The sequence below is a fragment of the Podarcis pityusensis genome (genome assembly GCF_964106645.2).
Source record: "Podarcis pityusensis genome assembly, chromosome: 7".
NCBI classification, from domain to species: Eukaryota; Metazoa; Chordata; class Lepidosauria; order Squamata; family Lacertidae; genus Podarcis; species Podarcis pityusensis.
This window is the reverse complement of record NC_138031.1, coordinates 6,721,096-6,744,503: the sequence shown is the minus strand read 5'-3', so window position 1 is coordinate 6,744,503 and position 23,408 is coordinate 6,721,096. Positions and strand designations below refer to the sequence as shown.

The 23,408-nt window shown below is 41.0% G+C and overlaps 1 protein-coding gene and 1 long non-coding RNA gene across 5 annotated transcripts in view; one reads left to right on the top strand and one right to left on the bottom strand.

The window, feature by feature from the left end:
- Positions 1–23,408, bottom strand: part of AGO2 (argonaute RISC catalytic component 2) — a 58,957-nt gene that overhangs the window by 20,988 nt on the left and 14,561 nt on the right. For 2 of the 4 annotated variants that reach the window (XR_013988272.1, XM_081012570.1), the window contains exons 2-12: positions 12,655–12,850; positions 9,742–9,862; positions 8,472–8,656; positions 7,248–7,384; positions 6,986–7,120; positions 6,172–6,259; positions 5,344–5,491; positions 4,388–4,507; positions 3,376–3,498; positions 2,574–2,707; positions 1,226–1,410 (exon numbers count right to left, since the gene is read on the bottom strand). Coding sequence is in view for 3 of the 4 variants with exons in the window: in XM_081012570.1 (XP_080868696.1) it covers positions 1,226–1,410; positions 2,574–2,707; positions 3,376–3,498; positions 4,388–4,507; positions 5,344–5,491; positions 6,172–6,259; positions 6,986–7,120; positions 7,248–7,384; positions 8,472–8,656; positions 9,742–9,862; positions 12,655–12,850 (1,572 nt within the window). In the remaining variant the exon portion in view is untranslated. Of the gene's footprint in view, positions 1–1,225; positions 1,411–2,573; positions 2,708–3,375; positions 3,499–4,387; positions 4,508–5,343; positions 5,492–6,171; positions 6,260–6,985; positions 7,121–7,247; positions 7,385–8,471; positions 8,657–9,741; positions 9,863–12,123; positions 12,184–12,654; positions 12,851–23,408 lie in introns of those variants that run through there. The other 2 variants (XM_081012571.1, XM_081012572.1) reach the window with 2 other exon arrangements.
- Positions 21,006–22,827, top strand: LOC308481204. Its single transcript, XR_013988527.1, has 2 exons — positions 21,006–21,811; positions 21,910–22,827. It is a non-coding gene; the product is annotated as an uncharacterized lncRNA (long non-coding RNA).

The window sequence follows — 23,408 nt, the reverse complement described above, 5'->3', positions numbered from 1 at the left end:
TTCTACAGATGTCCCTGTCATCTGATGCAAGTTTGGGGGGGCGGTTCTTGGTGTGTGTGGGGCTTCTCAGTAATGATGGTGCTCCGATTCTGGATGCTCGCTCCAAAGAGACTCACCTAGAGTTTACGATCATTATATTTCAACACCAGGTAAAGACATCTTTATTTCCCCTATCTTACTGCTTTACAGATGCTGCTTTAAGATGTACTGTCTTTGTCTGTTATTTCACCAGTTTTGCTGCGTTTTTCTCTCTCTTTTTTCGCAAGCCAACCTGGGGTAGTATATAAATACTTATAATAAACAAACAAGCCTTGTATATAACCGTAAAATACACCATGTTATCAGCTTTCTGTGGAAAAGGGGTATGTGTAAAATAACATATATTAGTCTATGAAATGGGATGTGATTAAAATAATGCTGAGGGTTTCATTTCAAATAATTATTGTACACTAATGAGCATGTATGCCTATTGCTGTTATTCACCTTCCAAAATAATGATTAGGCAGGTCTCTGACAAAGTTTATAGAATGGGCTTCTGATGCTTAGGTTATCCTGACAAAAAGACTGCTCAGCAGCATACACACAGAAGTGAAATACAACACACACATACAAAATTATTTGTATGCCGCCTTTCCAGACTTAAATCCATGCTCAAGGCGGCTTACAACATGAAAGAAGTACATACTTACAAAGATAACAAAAATTAGTCATAAACAACAAGCAAAACACATCAAAAAGCACACAACCAAACTGAACCATTTCCACATGACTTAATCATAAGATGATCTAAATATAAAGATTAAAATCAACAGCAGCAGCAACAAAAACCCATTTAAAAAAACCCCTAAGTCCTCAGTTCAAGAGTCTGTTTAGCAGCCTCAGTTACTGAAGCTGGAGTCAGCCAGGGCCCCACCTTCCCCTGCCAGGTGTGAAATGGCCTGCAAGATAGGGAGCAGATCTTCCAGGACTCACAGCCAAGATAAACACAAAGCTTTCTTCCCCTGATGCTTATCATGCTACTTCAGAAAAAAGTGCAAAGCCAAACAGTCAATATTGCACTGCACACCAGAGACCTACATCAGGCAGTTCCTCTGGGAACAGTATGCTGCTGCATTAAAGGAAATCTGTACAGAAACATCTAGAACACTATGAAATGCCAAGGCAATAAAAGGCCACACTGCATAAATTTAAATAGGTAAGTCAAATGTAACCCCTATATACTGACCATAAACTGGAGTTTTTCCTGGCAGAATGACTACTACGAGCTGCAATCCGGCGTAAGTGTTTTTTAGATGTCGGAACATTGGCTCCACGCTATCTGCTCCCTGGGCATATTTACAGAAACAGGGCTGACCCTGGATGGGCATTCCTGCATCTCGTGATATCTTCCTCAGTTGTTCTGTGAAGGACCTAAGAATAAAAATGAATCAAGGCACACATTTAAAGGAATGGAACCAGCACTTGACACTCATTAAAACCAATATAGCCTCGTTGGCTTGAGTGACACCTGAGTGTCTGCAATTTCCATATTTCTGATTATAGAACTCTTCTATTTCCATCCTTGGGGAATCCTCTAAACACTCAGGCCTATACACTGCTGCCAAGCAGATTCATGCCAATTCCTTTCCCTCGCAAAACAGCTACACTCCTACATGCAAGCAGCTGCACATACACTCCAAGGAAATAAGCAGTGTCTATATTCCCAGATACGAATGCGCACTTCAGGTTTCAGGGATCAAAACTCTCCTGACAATTTATTATCAGTAGTAAATTTGGAGTGGTTTATAAATAAAACTAGTATTTATTTACCAAAGTACATGGAACCTTACAGTTTCAGAAGCAGGGGACAAGTCCATGGCCAAACACTTTAAGGCTGCAATTCTATGCATAAGTGCTTGGAAGTAATAGCCCTGAAGTCAAGTAGAAGTCCTTTTCAAATTATGGTGCCTAGGTGTGGTCTTCACATTTTTGCAGTTCCCATTTCACACTAGTCAAATGCAACCATCTAGCCTTAAAAGTATGCAACATTTCTAATACATATCTGAAGAAGTGTGCACGCACACGAAAGCTTATACCCAGAACAAATTTAGTTGGTCTCTAAGGTGCTACTGGACAATTTTTTATTTGCCAATAAGTAAATGAATACAGTGGTACCTCGGGTTAAGAACTTAATTCGTTCTGGAGGTCCGTAACCTTAAACTGTTCTTAACCTGAGGTACCACTTTAGCTAATGGGGCCTCCCACTGCAGCTGCACCACTGCCACATGTTTTCTGTTCTCATCCTGAAGCAAAGTTCTTAACCCGAGGTACAATTTCTGGGTTAGCGGAGTCTGTAACCTGAAGCATCTGTAACCTGAAGCGTCTGTAACCCGAGGTACCACTGTATTTATTTGTAAGAGATATCTGCTCCCCAATACTTCAATTGTATTAGTTGTATTTCTCATAGTTCTGGAGGAGTGCATAGTTCTGCTGTTATGTTTAGAAAACTAATGACATGCTTAATACTTTCAGAAGCTATGAGAACACATTCAAAATCACTACCTGAACACGACTTCAATCCCTAACAAACTTACTTAAGGTGGACTTCAGTGCACTGGCGCTGTGGAGCAAAGCAAGCAATTGCCCAGACCTTGATTTCAATTCCAGTGTGAAACTGTTTGTTCCTCATATCCCAAACCCCTTGAACTGGTGTAGCTATTGCTTTGTTCTAGAAAGAGAGAGAAAACATAGTAGTGAGTGGTTTACTGCACAAAATAGCTCTGTGCTGCGATGGCTTTAAATACCTCAGTATCAAAATAGCAAGCCTCTACACATTCTGGGGAAACCATTAAAAAAAGAAAGTCTTCCACGGTACACCAAGGCATCTTGATCAGTCTCCCCCTTGGCCAGGAGTAAAGGCATCCCAGACCCAGAATAAACCATGACTTCCGATCTCTGTATCCTTTTCCCTGCACACAACAAACTACATGTACAATCATCCACGAGCTATATTGGTAACATCAGTGGAAAAGACTGTCAGGGTAACTGCATCTATTGACAATACATATTTTTCTTGGCCAAATGCTAAAGGGCACCATTTGAGACTGCAAGATCGTCTACAGTATCACTGGAACAACTCCAAGAGAAAAGTATGTGCAAGAGGTTCCCCGCACTGAAGCCTCTCCACTGGGAAGAAATAGGGGGACAAGAGAGTAACCCACCCTCCTGTAGATAGATACTCAGAGTATTCACACAGCAGCATCTGAAAGCCACAAACAGTAAAATCTGAAACTGTGGCAAAGTACAGCACTAACCATTATTCAATGTCTTTACATACAAACCGGGGGGGGGGGGGGGTTGATCACTGCAGATCCCACAGGATCTTGGTTTACATACCCTGCCTCCATAGAGAATTGAAGGAGGCTGTAGGACCCGCCCAGTCACATCCGTCATTTCATCTTTCACCATTATTCCAAATTCACGAACGAAAGGGTCAGTATTAAAACTTGCACTTCGCATCTGGAAACGAAAGATAAACCAATGATGAGACAAATACTTGATTAAAATACAATTCAAAACATCGAATTTGTCTGGATATGGCTCAGAAAACAGAGTGGGAATGAGCAGTTTCTGAGAACTGAGACTGAAGGACAATGTTATATGAATACCTGCTGCTTTTCGTCACTTATTATTCCCTGGCCTTCAGCCCCTCTTACACAGCTCCACTTTTCTACTATATTCCTCTCTGTTTGCTAAAATGTTATCAAGCTCTTTGAAAGTCCAAACCGGGGAGGCAGTGTTATGTTTAGTAAATGCACCAGACATAGATGATTTATGCCAAGACCAGAAGCTGTGCTTCCTTTTTGCACACCATTATACTATTATTAATTATTATTATTATTATTATTATTATTATTATTATTATTATTATTTACTTATGCCCTGCCCATCTGGCCAGGCCTCCCCAGTCACTCTGGGTGGTTCCCAACAGGATATTAAAAACACAATAAATCATCAAGCATTAAAAACTTCCCTAAACAGGGATGCCTTCAGATGTCTTCTAAAAGTCAGGTAGTTGTTTATTTCCTTGACATCTGGTGGGAAGGCGTTCCACAAAACAGGCGCCACTACCGAAAAGGTCCTCTGCCTGGTTCCCTGCAACCTCACATCTCGCAGTGAGGGAACTGCCAGAAGGCCCTCAGAGCTGGACCTCAGTGTCCGGGCTGAGCGATGGGGTGGAGACGCTCCTTCTGGTATACTGGGCCGAGGCCATTTAGGGCTTTAAAGGTCAGCACCAACACTCTGAATTGTGCTCGGAAACATACTGGGAGCCAATGAAGTTCTTTCAGGACCGGTGTTATATGGTCAAGCTATGCCCCAATTCCAGGGACAGAGGAAGACGACTCACCAGTTTACTAATCTCTTCTTGACGGTCAGGTGCTGATCTAGCAGTTGCTCTTATCATAGTGGAAGTTTGATTGTCTGTCAGCTTCTTTATACACCTCTGTCCTGCCACTATGTTACATACCTGTACAAAGACCAAACACAAATTAGTTTTTTTTAAAAAATATCCAGAGGAATAGACATACTACTCTGTAAAATAGCAAAGAATCTTATAGAACCCTAAAACTAACAAGATAGACAGCGATATGAGGATGTTAGAAACTGTTATTACATTGGGATTTGAGTGATAGCCCATTGAAGGAACTAGTCAAGTTCAAACTTACTAATCTTTGGCAGTACCAAACATTTGATTGGGCCTCAGATAAATCAGATCTAAACAAACAACCTTAAACATACATTGTAACTTCATGCGAAGCAATCCCCAAAAGGCATAACAGAGTCCCATTATCTTCTAGGTGTTTACAAACATGCACCACACCAGGTCATTTGAGGAAATGAGAAGCCACTGCACACCCAATATCCCCATCGAGCCACCCCTTCACTTGGCCAATGCCATAAGATCAGAGCTGGTCTGGATAAAGGAAGCAACTTTCCACTGAATAGGCTCTATAAGCACTTCTGGCATTGGTTTTATTCTCCCCTACTATGGAGGGAAATGGCAGCCAATAGGAAACAGCTTTTCTACTCCAGCTGGCCATTAAAGAACTTGTAACTAAGAACTTGTATGTGAGCTTAGATATTTCCTCCTTCCTCCCAATTCAGTGTATGTGTGTGTGATGCCTTTTTCCACTGTAAGCCTGATCTGAAAGTCTTCTTTGGTTAAAGAGCTAGGTTAACATACCTTAAATAAATAAAAACATATCAAATTTCAACTAAACTACTTTGACAATGAGGGCGGGGGGAACCTGTTAGAAATATGGAGTAAGGCTGACCCTCCTACACAGAAAAGCAATGACTTGCCTCTAGAGGGAGATATGTATGTTTCTGCTCCTGTCCAACTTGTAAACATGGAAGATGAGGGTATCGTAAAACCAGCTTGTGCCTATCTTTAAAGTATTGAGCTACAGTGCATTCAACGGTCTGTCCACTCTCCTGCTGAAGCGGGAATCTACGGAAAGTCAAATGTCAGGAGGGAAATGCAAGTTAGTGATTTCACAAACTGTCCCACAATGCAACTTTACAAGGGCTCACATCAGCCTCCAGACACTATATAGTCATAATACTTAAACGCTTTGCCTTTTCCAGCTCCCAGAGACTAAGTGCCTACAGGAAGCCACAAAAGGCATTTTCACTGTTTCTACGTTAATTGGCTACAGTCAAACCACGTTATGTTTCTAATAGAGTTTCAATCACCCTTTGAAGATAAATCACAGCAGTTATAATTATCCTTAAATCAGAAAACGCTACCCAGATAATGTATTCGGCTTCTTTGAATATGTCATAATTGAAGCTCCTACCATGTTTTTCACTGACTATCTAAAAGAAGATTTATACAAGCTTCCAACATCTGAATAAAACCTGAAGGAGCAAAATTAAATCAGCCTAGAAGGGTCTGGAACAAAAGGGACATGCAAAGCCTCAAGGAAGCTGCTTTTTCTGGCATTAGAAGAGGCAATATTTAACAAGGGATGTCACCAACTCAAAGTAACTTCTTCAAGTTCTCAATCTTGTCATATATCCATGGAAGGTTTATTGTCAATGAGCACGAAAGAAGGTGCTGCATCAAATAAGTACAGAGGAAGTAACAATTCTTAAGTAATTGCAAAAAAATCAAAAAGCAAATATTACGTTTGGTGACTTGCTGGTCGTCTGGTAACATTGCATACTCGGTATTTTCTCTTCATTTGCCCGCAGTGAGTGATTTCCACCTTCAGACCTAATGATTTAGGAGCATAAGAACTCAGTTTTGTTTCCTAGAAAATTTACTAGTACACATTCGAAAATTAATAGGGGAAATGGTTCCATTTGAAATACCTTTTTTAAAAAACCAAAGCCTGCATTTCAGGAGACTTTATTAAATAAACATTAACTACATTTTAACAATATGATTACCTTATTTCCAAATGACTTGGGTTAATGTAAGCTGAACAAAATTTAATCACCTGGCACTTTAAGTAGGCCCCAATCCACACCACCAGGCACCAACCAGGAAATGACCACATTTGGACATTGCCTGGAGACACCACCTGGGGTACTCTCCTTTTGCTGCCTGCCAGCAGGGAAGGAGCCCAGCTGTTGTGCCTTAAGAATGTTTCAAAACAAAGCCCTCCACACATGCTTAAGCAGGAGTGAAAACTGAATATGCTTTTATACAACTGGGTCATAACATTCATACATGCAGAAGCCCACAGGAATTACAAATCTTGGGGAAAATCAAGTCCATTTAAAATATGCATCAATCAAAACCAGTTTGGTCGACAGCAAGAATGTTGATCTCCTTACAGCCCTAGTTTAAATTCCTTCCAAACTGAATGGCCAATTCATTAACAATCAACCACATTCTACTGCACGATTGGAGACAATTTACTATAAGGTAGCCTTCTGAAACTCTCAATATTTGTTCCACACAGACAATCATGTTTGTTTCTTTCAACTTTCTTACCTTTAATTTCTTTGGTAAACTTAACCCTTTGGGAATCTGTCAGAGGTTTCTGTTGTTCTTCAATACTTTTGAAATCCAAAACTTCACATACGAACTCAATTACAGGTTGTGCCTTGTAAAATGCTGTTGCAGATACTAAAAATCAAAAGGAAAAATACAGGAAATGGATGACACACAAATCTTACAGATCTAAGAAACCTGACTAAAAAGCACTTTCAGACAACGTAAACAAATGCAAATAGTGAAGTGACACAAAGCATACCATCAATGTTAAGCATCATTTTCCACAGTGAAGGCCTGACTGACTGATGGAATCCAAACCAAACTTCTCTGCCGCCACCCAAGGGATTAGAGCACCCTTCTGATGCAGTAAAAAAGGACCGTCCCACCGGAGTGTACCTACAAGAGAAAGTGGAATATATTATTCAGTGGGGGGAAATGGAGTGAGGGGGGGAGCTGTATTATTTCAAACACATCCCTGGTCCAACTACACTAGGGTGAAACTAGGGTTTCATGTGCCGTGCACATTGAGCCACTGAAAAATATTATTTACCAATAATATTGTTCAGAGGCCCTATGTGCACGGCATGTTAAACCATGCTTTAAAAGCTATCTATGGTTTATAGCGAATGAGCAGCATGCTGTCACCTGCTGCTCAAAAGCTTACGCGGGGCTCCTCCCCAGTCCTGCTGCCGACACACCACAAACCAAATAAGCATTCAATGTCATCCGAGGCTGGGTTCATGATTTGTCCCTTCAGCCCCCACCCCGTGCTGTGAACAGTAAGCCTAGAACAAACCTTAGTTCCCACTTGTGGTGCGTTGAGAAACAGGTCACAAGACCATGTTTGGGCAGCATAAAAATGCAGACACTGGCTTGTTTCATCTGAGCCACAGTAGCAGGACCACGTGGGCGAGGAGCATTGCAGAAGCTTTTAAGCAGCATGTCCTAGCACACCACTTATGCTGCTCACTCATATTAATCCAGTTTGTTTTAAACTGTTTCTAATATGATATGCAAACTACGCCAGTATCTGGCAAGGTCCATGGGATCTCATTAGAATCCCTGTAACCATCTTTGGGACATTTTTGGATTTATTTTTATGCAACAATAAAAAGCATTATGGTTGAAAGAAGAAAGGCATAGATAAATGGGAGAAAGGAAGGGTGCAGCAAAAACAGAAAAAGAGAGAAAGAAGGGTAAACAGCTGCCAGTCCTAAATCCCTGAATCTTTTGTCCTCATTTCAACATCTGCCTTCAAAAGTTCCATTTAATTCCAGTTGGTGAGCAGCTTCCAATTTGCAGGAGTTTTGCACGCACAGCTGCCTCTTCCATTCACACAAATAGTAAAGTGTGCGTGCACACATACAGTGCACTAGAGCTCACATCAATATGTTGTTGATGTAGATGCAAAATTCCCAAGTGTAATTTTGTTTAGCTCCCGCACTAAAACTTCCCTAAAGACCTATATTAACATTTCCCTTACCTCATGGAAGGCAAGTGCCTCATTACTACATCCAGCGCCTGAATTGTTTCAAAAGGGACACTTGGAAGACGACCAGAGAGAGCATCGTGTAAAGCCTGCAGACTCACACCTGACATCCACTTTATTGCCACCTTAAATATTCTGTCCTTCCCTTCTCCCGGCAATGTGACCTCCAATTCCACCTGCAACATTTGGAAACCACAACAAGATGATTCTTTCTGTTTAAGCACACACTTTATCAGAACGGTCAAAGGGAAGCAAACTCTTCTGTATAGTGAACGCTCATTGACAACAACACAAAAAGACCCCACAAATAAAAATTTACTTAGACGGCTGCTCCACACATGATTCAAGTGCAGTAATACATTTAAATAACAAAATAAAAACATAGCAGCAGGGGGGGGGGAGGGGATGATGTAAGCCAAGAAAAAATACATCACTGAAAATCCTCAGCAAATTAAAAGGTTTTCCAAGTGCCAGGGAAAGACACCAGGCTCAGTAACAGGAGAGCCTCCCTGGAGAGTTGGGGTGCCACAACTTAAAAGACTCTTTCTCGGATCTCCACCAGCCTAACTTCTGAAAAGGGTCTCAAAATATTCAGAAATAATTATCCTGGATAATTTTTTTTCCCTCCGCGTTGCATCATGTGCACCTTAAGATCACCACTGTGTTTTGGCAAAGCTGTTTTAGAAGCTACACTTGTTCTGTGATGCACCAACTGCAGGTAACAAACAAGGTAATGTGTCTCTAATGGCAGCATGGCTGGCCTTTTGTCTTCCAGCAATCAGCTTAGCCACAGTTCCTGTTATAGCTACAGCTGCACCATTAATTGTTATACAATATGAACATCCTATGAAAACCTTTATAGAATGTGATCTTTTTATATTTTCAGAGCTGCTTTTCCACAGCAAACACTTTAAAAGTAACTACTGCTGTGTAAGGCATTTATTCCAACAATGAGACATCATCATCATCATCATTATTTATTACCCATCTGACTGGGTTGCCCCAGCTGCTTTGCACAGCTTCCAAATCAAACAGCACAGGTGACACATGTGGTAAGGGTCTTCTTGGAAAACCCCACTGAAGCACTTCCCATTGTATGAGCAATACTGAAATCTTGGTAGGATGAATTACTGATGAACTTACAAAAACCCTACAGATTTAATAACCTGCATCTTGACCCATGGAAAGCATGCAGCTCTGACAAAATAATGAAATCATACATGGAACATATGGAATCATAGTTAAGTTGGCATTAAATACTTACTTTATCTCTCCCTATTGGAAGTGGTATAGCTGTATAGAGGTTTTTTCTTCCATCAAACACCGGCTTGCGCTCCCCAAATATCTGTCCTTTAAAGTGCTGGACCATGTGTTCAACTATTTCTCTGGAAACATTGTTCAAAGTGTTAGAATAAGCATCCATCCATGTTTATTAGTTATAGCTTTATAAAAGGATGAAAACTGAATTCAAACATCTGCTGAAACCCATTCAAGTCCTCCACTCATAATAATCAATGTACAGATCACTTGCACCTTACTTGTGGATTATATTCCAGGGATGGTTCATAAATCCAAAATTGTGAATAGTCAATACAATCCCTTGAAACCACCCACATGTGAGCAACCTCACCTTCTGGAGCTGGTACACCAATGGATCTCACCCCACCAACAAGGCACAGTACTTTTAAGCACTCTGCCTTGCTTACTTGGCTCTGGGGGGCTCCTGCAAGAAAGCTTCCCAGAACCCAGTAGGCAAGGCAGAGAGCTTAAGAGCTCTTTCTGTGCTGGCGGAACCCTGTGCAAAGGGAGCTTCTAAGTTCTCCACCTACCGTGCATTTAATTTATGTGATTTCAAAGTTGAAATCACATATGTTGAACGCATGTAAGTTGTGAGCTGACTGACTATATCTCTAGAGCATTGAGAGCAATCCATTCATTGACAGACGGGGTGGGGAGGAGAGACTGTCTTGCCTAGAAGTTCATGGCAAAGGCAAGATTGAATCACTTTTTTTTCTGCTTCAAAGCTCAGTCCTGATTAAAGTTGATGTTAGGCAGGAAAGAAAAGCTTACTCATAAAGCATTCCTTGCAACCAACTCCACTTTAAACCATGCCCTTAGCCACAACACATGCAACGTTAATAGCTATCAGAGCAGAACCCATGTGTTCCATGCTGGATACCATAAAGATGCCAGGATAGCCACAATATGAATGCAGCTAAGATTTCTTAGCTTTTTGGTGTGCTCCCAACATCACTGGGAGAGCACAGCATGCAAATGCTACTTCTACTCCTCCATAACATCTGAATCAAGATAGGCTGAATCAAGATAGGCTGTCTGGATTGATGTCTGAATGCAGTGGTGGACTGGAAAAGGGCCAATTAACTGTGCTTGCACTCTATGTGGGGCTGCCTTTAGGTTTGGTTTGGAAGCTCCAGCTGGTGCAGAGTGAAGCAACCAAACTGATAGGGGCATCTGGTCAAGAACACATGACACCATATTTAAAACAGCTGCATTGGCTGCCCATTCACTACTGAGCCAGGTTCAAGGTTCTTGTATTAATTTACAAAGCCCTTAACAACTTAGGTCCAGAGTAGCCCAGGGATCACCTGAACCCTTATATCCCAGTTCGACCACTGAGATCATCTGCAGGAGCATAATTGGTCATTCCCCAAGTTGGCAAGGCTCACTTGAAAACAAGAAACCGAGCCTTTAGTGTCATCAGCCCAGTCCTGTAGAATACTCTGCCAAGAAGAGATTCAGCAATTGTCTACTGTGCTGAAGTTTAAACATCTGCTTAAAAGTTTTCTAGTCCATCAGGCCTATGCAGGCAATTAAGTATACATGTCCCCATAATAGTTAATTGATGTCTGACTATTCCCTTTAATGTGGTTGCATGGCTGTATGTATTTTTGTTGTAAACCACTTTGATATTTTAATGAAATAGCAGCATATAAATATTTTTATACATGCAAATATAATAAACAAACAAACAAATAAGCTATTGCTTCTTTTTTTACCCGCTTATTAGCCTTCAAGTACAAGAGCTCCCTGGCAACCCTATCACATTAACCTTTGCAGGAAAGTCCTTCAATTCTCTATTCAAAAGTGAAAGATGGATAGGAGATAGCTAGGCTGCTATTGAGTTTCATGCTTCCAGCTTTTTTAAAACAGAAACACATGCAATACCATTTGTGTATATGGTAACCACAGCATGCATGTTAGTGGCAAAAGCAAAGTAATCAGTTAATCCACCAAAGAACTCTCAGATAATAGAGACAGAAGATGTGGAACACTGCCTTAATGAATAAAATTATGGCCTGCAAATATCAGTTGGAAGGAATATTCCACTTTTCCACTTATTGTAGTGGTTAAGGCAGACGACAAAATTCAAATAATAATTAAAAAATCACATTTGCCTCCACTGAGAGGTAGGAAACTGAGTAGGCTAACATGAAAAAATCTGTCCTGATTTACACCAACTTTGGGTAATTAAGATATCACCATACAGAGCAGATGTTATCCTATACATAAGCCCAGTCACTATGGCTTGTAAAGACAAACTTCTAAAAGACCCAGGAACCTACACGTATCTTCATCTGTCATTTTCTGTTAACAGGCAATCTGATGGAGACATGTAATCTCTTACCTGCTGTTATATATAGTTTCTCCAAAGTCCTTTTATACCATCAGACAAATGAGTTCACTTCCCCCTGCCAGTAGGTGAAGACAGGAAAACAAGCAGTTGGTAACATCACCTCTCCACTTAAGAGGCTTGATATCAAACTACAGTACCAACCAGTAAGCAAGCAGTTCAGTACTGGTTGAAGGAGATCAACTGCAGTGAAATTGGTGAGATAGGACCTGCCATATCATTGATACCCATCAAACGCTAAAAGTTTTAAATAAACACAGTACCACTGAACACAGCATAGGGAGAAAAAAATATTTTAGGATGGTATAAAAAGAGTTGGAGAAACTGATTTTGTTTTATAAGAGGAGCTCCTCTTAAGTGCAAGCAGAACAAAGGCACCAATGTTTCTGGTTTACAGTAAGTATACCACTCATACCATCCCAAAGAGAAACAGTTCAGCATCAAAGTTTAATGAATGTATCCTTTTTAAAAAAAATGAAGGAAGTGAAATGTTCAAAGCTGAAGAGAAAGTAAAGCGAGATGTACCTGTTAACTCTTCTAGGGCACTTCTCTGGCTTTATATCCAATTCATAATGGTAGATGTCAATTTTTGGAATGTCCATTTCAAAAAAGTTGGCTTGCAGTTTGATTGATCTCCCTGAAGTACCAAAATCAGGTCGAGGGGGAGGTTTAAATGCATATGCCTGTATTGGAGGAGGCATAGGCGGAGGCGTTGCAAGTACTAGAAAGGAGGGAAAAGCACAAAAAGTAATGCAAATTCCGTAAATGCAATTCTCTGTAACATGTAACATTCTCCTATGTCATTCATAGCAAGGTAACAAATGGCAATAAACTAAAGCAGGAGAATAATCAAAGTTATCCAGTGAGTCTTCCTACTGTTTGTAGCAAAAATCACTCTTTCAATACAGCAATATAAATGGCTGCAGTCCAAGTATCATTTTAGCAATCCAAAGTACTTTCTCTTAAAACCAGCTTAGTAACAAGGATTTTAATGCTAGCCAAGAACACACTCTGGTGAGCAGCTGTATAGCACAGCAAAGAGAAAGAATGGTCCACAGCAACCCATCAAAACTGGGTTGCATTGCACTGGCATGTAAGTAAACAGGATTAACTTGACTGAAATGCAGGAATTCTGGTTCTGTTTTTGAATCACATGTCTAGTTATTACTCTGCTCAGTTTTTTTCATTATATCGGTGTAATATACAATACATGCTTAACTCAACAGCTGTAAAACAATGCTACTTATCAAAACACAGATTCAGTATAGATTTATAATAACCAACCAACAAGAAGGGGAAACATTTAATAGCTTTAATATATTTTACTATAGAGCACACATATACTTTTAAATCAGGAAGTCAAGAAATATAACTGATTTTAAAGTGTGCAGGTAAAAAAAGGATCCACTGATGTCACTATAACATCAGGTGATTGACAGGTGGGTGTCTCCGCCCATTTGTCAGGCTTGGCCCACAAGAGTTGGGGGAGGGAGGAGATAATGATTTGGCCTACTAGCCTGATCCAGTTTCCCACCCTTTGTCTAATACCTACACAACACCAAAAGCAATCACAACACACAACTGTACTATTAAGTAGTTATTTATTACCATATCCTACTGTACTTCCTATACAGTGTTTATATTCTCCTGATTACAGCAGAATACTTCCCCTAGCACTTGCCAATCAGAAGGTCGGCGGTTCAAATCCCCACAACGGGGTGAGCTCCCGTTGCTTGGTCCCTGCTCCTGCCAACCTAGAAGTTCGAAAGCACATCAAAGTGCAAGTAGATAAATAGGTACCACTCCGGCGGGAAGGTAACAGTGTTTCCGTGCGCTGCTCTGGTTCGCCAGAAGCGGCTTAGTCATGCTGGCCACTTGACCCGGAAGCTGTATGCCAGCTCCCTCGGCCAACAAAGCGAGATGAGCGCCGCAACCTCAGAGTCGGTCACGACTGGACCTAATGGTCAGGGATCCCTTTACCTTTACTGTACTTCCTATACAGTGTTTATATTCTCCTGAGTACAGCGGAATACTTCCCTTTCTAGAATAAATAATAGTGGGTTTTTCCTTGAAATAAGTAACTACTAGTTTTCTCCATCTCCACTATTTTCTAAATCTCACTATGCTTCTGCTATGAGTGATCGAAGCCACAGTCATTTGTGATCTCCCCTGGGGCACCCGGCCACCAGTTCAGTCTGCCAGATCCCTAGCAACCCATCCCACTCCTCATATGGGGACCAATAGTTCTCATGTCATTGGGACATGCATAGCCTTGGTAACAGGGAAGAGAACTGGCACTGTGCTTTATCTATTTGTCAATCTCAAGCTTTTCTCAAGGAGAGCAAATGGAAAATGTTTTTCAAGACAAAACTAAGGAGCATTTGCCCATCGCTACATAAAAGTGCTTTACTTTATTTCTTTTTTGAATCACGTCCCATGAAACACCCTAAAGCGATTAACAACAAAAATGTAGATTTAAAAAACAACAAAAAAGCTGGATTGTTCCATTAGAATCTTACAACAATATTAGAGAAAATGTTGTCTAGATGCACAAAAGTTTTTGAATGTCATGAGAAAACTCTTGATTTATGCCTGGTACAATCAGTAATTAAGTCTGTAACTGTAACAATTGTTTTGCAAATGAAGGCTGAGTCTTTCAAATAACAATACCAACTTCAACACCTCTGCTCACACAGAGAAAGGACTTCAAGTGTGTATGATACTACTGATCTCTCTCACACACACACAAACACTTTTACCGTACATCCGCAGCCCCCTCTCAAATACATAGCCACTACTTCCTTTTTTGATAATGTGAAAGTATTTTAGTAGGAAGGAGAACCGCCAAACAAGTCAAATGGAAGTGTGGTCATTTTGGTTCCAGTTCACTGGATAAGCCCCAAGATGAATGTATTATGATCAATTATGCTGGCAATATTGTTTAATAATATATATATTATTCCCATTTTAAATTACCAGTGGATGGTGCTTTTAGTGCTGTTTAGAGAAATAATTGCTCCCTCTCTTGCTCTTGAAACTAGCAATGTAGTCTGATAGCTTTAATACACAAAGATCCTCATTCATTTGGATCCTAAATGTGTCAAATGACTAAAATTGCTGTTTTTATTATTAATTTGCTCTTTCGGTCAGAAAAAATAGCACAATATACTTTTACATACAATTTAAATAATTCATAATCTTCAGCTGCCATAACTTTATTTCTGTTCACTTCATTCTGCTACTGTAGTTCCATCTGCACTTACATTTTACATTAATTGGTCATTACTTCAGTCATCCTAGCTTCAGCAACAGTACTGTGAAATTAAAGTTTTTATGAAGATAAAAAGCTTTGACAAAATAAAGCATATTAAATTTATCTCCAAGTTTATGAAAACTTCAGTTGCTGGAAATACGGGCTGCTGCAGTGTTCATATAAAAGTTCCTAGTGTTATACACCCCAAATAAGCTGGAGTTACTGTAAAGAAAGGTAACTTTTAGTTTTCAAAGTTTTTCTGCAGAGTATCGTATAGAGTCAGCTCTCTAACATTCTTCTGTTTCAAGCTGATAGACAAAGGTGGAGAAATAACGTGAAATGTTCAGTCCAAGATAAGAAGCACTTCCAATATACTGGCATCCTTAAAGCTGAGTAAAAATGGCTTTGGTAGACCTTGGTGTTCCAAAAATATTATTAAAATCTGTTGTGCTGTACTTTTAAGAAATGACCACTGAAAGTGATATTTAACACGTATGCATAGATGGCACTGCCAAAGTTCTGAAACGGACTGAAACATTACCATCTAAGTCTCCAAAACCATTTGAACAAAGAGCTATTTGATTTGGGGGGTGGGGGGGTCGATACAATGCAATCCTACACTTACACTGCCACCATGACACCAGCAGAATGGTCATTATAGAGTCAATATGCCACACAAATGCTTTTGAATTATGGTGCTGGAGGAGACTCTTGAGAGTCTCATGGACTGCAAGAAGATCAAACCTATCCATTCTTAAGGAAATCAGCCCTGAGTGCTCACTGGAAGGACAGATCCTGAAGCTGAGGCTCCAATACTGGCCACCTCATGAGAAGAGAAGACTCCCTGGAAAAGACCCTGATGTTGGGAAAGATGGAGGGCACAAGGAGAAGGGGGCGACAGAGGATGAGATGGTTGGACAGTGTTCTCAAAGCTACCAGCATGAGTTTGACCAAACTGTGGGAGGCAGTGGAAGACAGGAGTGCCTGGCGTGCTCTGGTCCATGGGGTCACGAAGAATCAGACACGACTGAACAACAACAACATGCCACACGAAGATATTCTCAAGGCATCCCTGGAAACTCTGCCAGTGCCCACCCATCAGGGACAGTGCCCATAAAAATGCTCATAGGCCACAGAGGAAGCTGATGAACTTAGAGCAAAGGAAACAGACCTCCAGCACTGTCTCACCACACTTACAACATTCATGTTGATGTGGCAACATCCCCCTACTTTATCAGCCCCAATGGCACAGCCAGCAATGACCCTGTTATTGCCAGCTCCCACACACCCCCTTGGCAGTTCAAATCTCTTCATGCTGCTCACAATCACTGTTTTATGTACACAACGAAGGAGAGGAAAGAGAACCCAGACAACACAACACGCAAAGGATACCTGCCATCTTTCCTGACTGTGCCACTAGGGCCAACAGAAGAGAAGAGTTTGGATTTGATATCCCGCTTTATCACTACTGTAGCAGGAACCCCCCCACCCCAATCATTCTGCTTGTACAAACTTCATACACACACACACTCACACACTACATACGCCACATTTCTGTTATAAATTCATAAAAAATCAACCATACATTGGATTTGCACTGTTCCATTTTTATTTTACTCCATATGACAAGAACTAAGAAAAGGGGAGGGGGGTTTGACCCTGGTCAGCCAAAATCCCTTCACTGTCTCAGCACATCTGCAGGAGCCCTGCCCAGATGATCCCAGACAGAAGACAATCAAAATCACAAAGAACTTGCATATGGGAGTGGATTCAGCATGGACTGAAACAAAGGACAATGATCAGATCTTCCCTCAGGGGGCAGGAAACTGCAAACTCCCTTTTGTCTCCTGGAAGTGACTCGAGGGGTAGGGGGGAAGGGAGGAACCAGCCAGGTGACAAGACACTCAGGTTACCACCAACTCCTCCCTCAACCCCTCCTTTCTGTAATGTATGCATGATGTTACCACCACAACTCCACCCTCAACCCCTCCTGTCTGTAATGTATACATGATGTTTCTGGGGGTGGGCTTGATCTAGAGGAGGGGAATTTCAAAAGTTTTTATAAGACCTGGCACACCATTTTTCTGGGTCCTTCCTCTCACCTGCGAGTGAGGGGAGCACCCTGTCGCGACAGTCTTTCTTCAATAAAGACCAGGCCTACAGGCTGCTGATTTGCTTCAATTTGCTCTGGTTGGTGTTTTATTTTTGTCCAAGGGAGCCCTCAGATTTTTCCTGCAACAGTTGGCGACCATTCTCAGGGACACTTGGTTCTCCTGCAAAGGTGAGAGGGGAGATAGAGGGGATCAGGCGCCACTGGGCAACCTTAGCCCAGGGATCCTTCTTCCTCTCCCTGCCTCCTCTTTGCGGGCGGTAATCAATCGTCACCAAAAGCCCAACCAGGGGAAGCAAAGGCAAGGTCAAGCCGGCTAAGGGGAAAGGATCCCGGGATCCACGGGGGACAAATTCGAACGTGAGTATGGTTTGAAGTAAATACATTGGGAGGGGGGTGGAAAGTAACGTCCCCACGACAGCCAGACTTTCCTTCTTTCGTTTCTGGCGCAGCCCCTCGGAGTCGGCCGGGTGCGCTTTAACTTTGCCCTTTTCTCACCCGATTCTCCCCTTCGGAGGGTGGCCAGGGAGATCGTGGAACTTTACTGTCTGGCGCTTACCTCTCGGAGTCGTCTGGGTACGCCAAAGCCTTTCTCTTCTCTCCCCTCAATTTCTTACGCGGAGTGCAGCCGGGGAAATTGTGGAACTTTACTGTTTTCCGGCGCTACCCCTCGGAGTCGTTCGGGTACGCCTTAATCTACCTATCCCTTTTCTCCCCCGTTTTCCGTCTTGGAATTGAGTCCGGGAAAGCGTGGCTCTTTTACTGTTTCTCTGATGTCTTCCCTCGGAGTCGTCCGGTGGCATCTTTTCAAAAGTATTTTAACACAAGGTCATTTGCTTCCTTTCAAACCTTGGTTGTTTTCTTGGACCCCGATCTGGCACTGCATTGCGCAGGCGTTCAGTAGGGGATTCCGAACTTAGTCTCAAAGGCTAGGCAGGAGGCTGTTGTGGGTGGTAGAGGGGGTTTAGTCTTGTAAACAGCGCTGAGGTAAAGGAATTCCGGGCAGAGAGACCCGTGGTTTGAGTTTTCGGGCAGAGGGACCCGTGGTTTTGAGTTTCAGGTTCAGGTTTGAGATCTCCAGAAATTAATTCGTGGTTTATAGATAAGTAGGAATTGTGTTAGTCAAGGGTACTTTGAGTACTGAAAGGATCTTTTATCTGTCCCCCCTTTCTTTCCCATTGCCCCTCCTCCCTTGTGTGTGTGTTTCCACTCTTTCTGTCTTTAGTGTACGTCGTTAACGAAAAAAGCCCAATAATGACATATGAGAGAATGGGAGCTCACTAAAACACCCTAGCTGGACTCCTCCTGGCAACAAAGCTTCCATGAAGCCTTTTTGCCCCAGAGAGGATTCTAATATGCCCCTCCAGCTTGTCATCTCCAATTGGAAAAAAAAATAAAAATAAAGGGGCAAAATGGTCTTTCAAGTACAAAGTATGAGACCGTTGTAACTTTTAGTGGGTGGCTTAGGCTCACCACCTGGAACCCAGGGCACAGCAGCCACCTCAGGGATCCTTCAACAAAATCAGGGTGTGAACCCTTAGGGAGAGCTGAAAACATCAAATTTGTGTTGTTAAACTATAACCTAAAGCTAGAACATGAAACCGTAAACTTAATGGTGCTCAGAAGGCAGTAGATATAATAACAGCCCAGCCTGAGAGCCCACGCATTATAGAGATCTTAGTTATTAAAAATAATAATAATAAATGAATAAGAGATGTACTCAAAGATTTAGAAATATTTCAAGGGTTTGTGCCTCGGCATCCACAGACTGTTCTTAAAATGCACATAGTTTTAAATTGCAAACTTGCTTCAAAATTTTTAAAAACTAAGGAAGCCATGCTGGGCCTTGCCAATCTTAAACAAAACAAAATGGAGAATGAAGTGTGCAAATGTTTATTATTTGAGAAAAGCTCTAAAAGAGAGTTTTCCTCCCATGTGGTAAAATCCTGTATACATGCTACCTGTGTTCTGAAAGGAGGATTACCCCACCTCCTTCCTCCAATTTAAGTGAGGAGGGTGATTTTAAGTCTAGTGGTAAATGATGTTTTGTTGTAACTTTTGAGTTTGTGAGTCTACATCCGTTTTCCAGTCTTTTGTTCCAGTATTTTGAAATGTACTGTGAAAAAAACAACAACTAATGTTTCTGCTGCAAAAGCCTAGTTGAGCCAACTGCTCTCTCAAGCTAAAATGCAGTGTATGTATTTCATTAAGCACATGCCTATGAAAGTGTGGTGTTCTTTCTAAGAAAATTGTTATTAAATGTAGAGGCTTCCATGGCCAGCAAAATTCTATGAGTCCAGTCCAAATATCAGTCTCTATAAGACTTCCTGGCTTCTTTCTTAGAAGATGCCCCCCCCCCCCTGTTTCATTCTGTCTCTTTCAGGTTTTTCCCCTCTCTCTCTTTCTTCTCCTTCTTACTTCTGTGCCAAGTGCATTTACTCCTGAGTAAGCTTCCTTTAAAGGAAACTGCAAGGGGGGGCATAGATTAGGCTTACTATTCCCCTGCAAGTTCAGGAAAAATTGTTCACTTTTGTATTCCTTTTAAATCAAATCTATGGCTGTTTTAATTATTTGTGAGTGGTTATATCAATTGAATTAACTTTGCTTTATAAGAGATCCTCTCCCTATCTTAGGAAAAATGTTCACTTCAATCTTCCTTTAAAGATAATTTCTCTAAGAACTTGCATTCTTTAGTCTAAGGAAGCAAACTCACTCACACTATCTCAAGATCTGCAAAAAGGGTTCTGTGTAAAGTTGGGTACTTTTATTTTCCTCTTCCTTAGTACATGATAGGAGCATAGATGTTTCCTTTCCCAGTTGTAAATCTGTACTTAAATGTGTATGTCTCTTTGATAGTACAAATCCTGCTGTGAAATCTTGCTGTGAACTCTATATTTTGGAGGGTTGGACTAGATGACCCCAAGGTCTCTTTCAACTCTCCCAATTTGTGGCTGTGTGGAAGGAACATGTGTCTGCAAGCATTGGAGGGTAATTCCTAAATTCTGGTGTGCTGATGGAGTTGAAAATCAGCCTAGCTTTGCTCTTTAGTTTTAAAAGGTGAGAGGTGAAGCTGTGATGTTTTGAAGCACAACGGGTAATATCAAACATTTGAGTGATTACACTGTTTATCATTGGGGGGGGGGGGGAATCAGACTTCTGAGTCAATTCAAAGTTTAAGCACATACAAATACATATGGGGGCCTTGACCAATCCTGTAAATAAAGGGCAGAAAAAATTTTTTTGTCTGCAAATGGTGAGGCTGAAATGACTGAGAATATTAATAATAATAATAATAATAATAATAATAATAATAATATCCTATGATTTGTGACTCTCTGGCCATTTTCCCCATATATAAGGGCGTGGCATTGTTCTGCGAATAGCCAGAGGGATATTAGCCCTTTCCTGTACATAAAGGAAGCAGTCCTTTGCTTGGGCTGCAATTGCTAGCTTTGGTGAATACTTGAATTGCTGAGTTTCTCCTTTTGTTTTAAAACCTAACCCTATTTTTAAAATCTGCTCCTTACCCTTTCCTTCCCTTATTCAAATTCTAATTTAGCCAAAAGATGCAACATTTTCAATAGTATAAAAGGTTTGCTGAGACATGAACTCTGCACATACACAGAGGCTAGATCAGTCAAAACAGAGAGAGAGAGAGAGAGAGAGAGAGAGAGGAAAGGGGGGAACTGTAGGGTGTAGAGAGGAGGTTTCCACAAGACCTGGGCTGCAGGGAGGAACTTATTCAAATTTCCTTATGTAAAAAAAACTTAGAACCATTGAGGGAAATCACCCTTAATGTGTCTTTGCTCCAGGGGCTACGTAAGACAAAAGGGTCAAAAAAAAAAACTAGCCCATCAAAAGTCAAGAGCTTTCCAGGTTCCAAATCTTAACATGCCAAAATTCTTTTCACAGGTAAATATCAAAGCATTCCCCCCCTCAATGGAATTTAAATCACAGACTTTGTTTGTGTGCATCTTAGGAACAGCATTTTCTGACAGGCTTCTCACATGAAATAATTTTCCCTTTTAACAGAATATGTGAACCCCAATAACAAAGTGTTTGTCCTTTTTTTCCTCCCACAGCAACTTTCTTTCTGATCTGTGAAACAAGTCTGAATCCCTGCTATATTAGTGACCTCCATCTCTTTGTGGCTTTGACACTTTTAAAGTTACAAATAATCTGTTTTCATGTATTTAATCTGTTTTTCCATGATGTCTATGAAGTTAATCGAAGCACAACCAAACATTGTTTGTGAAATGGTACTTGTTTACCTTTGCCTGAGCATCTCTTATTAATTCTGTCATTTTGGCTAGTTCAAGGTACTTGCACAATTTTAAATTGCCATTCATTTTTCTTGGTATTAAGTCATTTCCCAGCATTTTGCTATTAACATTCTAGCCGATGTTGTCACATCAAGAAACACTCTTTTATTTTCATTGTTACTTCAGATTACTTAAAATTGTGTGTCTTAGCATTTATTTATTTTTCGTTCCTCATAAGTCATTGTGTGTGTGTGTTTCATTATTTTAACCTTGTATTTTTTTTTTCAGTTCTCTTTCTCTCCAAAGTGAAGGAAAGCAAACGAACTTAGCAGATAATAACAGTAATTATATGGAAATGTGATAATAATATTAAAATGAGTAAAATGCTTAACATGCTAAGATTTTATTATTTGCAGCTGATAACTCAAGGAGATTATCTTGGGGAGGGGCCTTTTGCCCCTTCTTTTCCTAACTCTTGTCTTTTAAGTCTCCAAACCCCTGCCCCTTACAGGATGTCACTTCTACAGATGTGTTGCTACAGACCTATGATGAAAAAGCCACCGGCTGCACCAACAACAGACACCAACAGACACCAAAGGATATAAACTGACGGGGGAGTGGGGCTGACAAAGGGGGGTGGAGTTGAATTGCAAGGACATTTTCTCATTTTTGAACCTTAAAGACTGTGCTCCAGGATTGAGAAGATCACAATTATCTCAAGATATGCAACTGATATTTAATTAGTTTGTTTTGTATTATGTGTTATTACGTAGGAATGTTGAAATGTGTCTGACAGTGCGTTATTTCCACAAAGGGGGGGGGCTATTTGTGTGTGTAATTGTTTTTATGTTTAACGTCTTATTCCTTACACCCCAGTGGAAGATTCTCATACATTTTATGCGTTCTAAAAGGGGGGGGGGCTATTTTGGGGGCTATTTTTCTGTATAATTGTTTTTATGTTTAATGTCTTATTCCTTACAACCCAGTGGAGGATTCTCATACATTTTATGCCTTTTAAGAGACCAGGCTATTATGTAGTCCAATGTTTAGAATTAGATAAATTTATAACCATATTTCGTTGTTCCACCTGGCACTATGCCAACCTTCCCTACCCATTTTAAAAATGTGCTAAAACTCGCTTTACTAAGGAGAAGCTTCTAAGATACATGAAGGTGGATATGCTTTGGTTTAGCAGGAATAATCCCTTATAGAGTTAAATTGACTTATTTGGACAAATGCCCTCTAAGAATGGTTTTGTTTTAACAGATTGGTTTGAGAAGTTGGGAACCATGGGGCAAGATAAATTCAAATTGGACTCAGTTTGAATTGGGCAAGTGTATCCAGGCTGCAATTAGCTTTTGGTCCTTAAAGTGCAAGTGAGCAACTTCCCATGACTGCAAGACCAGAGCCTATAATAATAATCCCATAGAGCGGCCAAGGCAAAGACACTTCTCTCATGACGTGCCCAAACCTGTGCCAGCTATGGTGGGTGCCATACAACATGGTTAATATGAAAGCCCTAAGTGGATTCACCAGGGATTGCCACTGCTGTGACACCATGCCGGTGTGAGACCATAGAAGAGCTACCTTGACACCTGAGAACACAAAAATGGCGGGGGACAAAGCGAACTGCATTTTTCAGTCATTAGTGGAC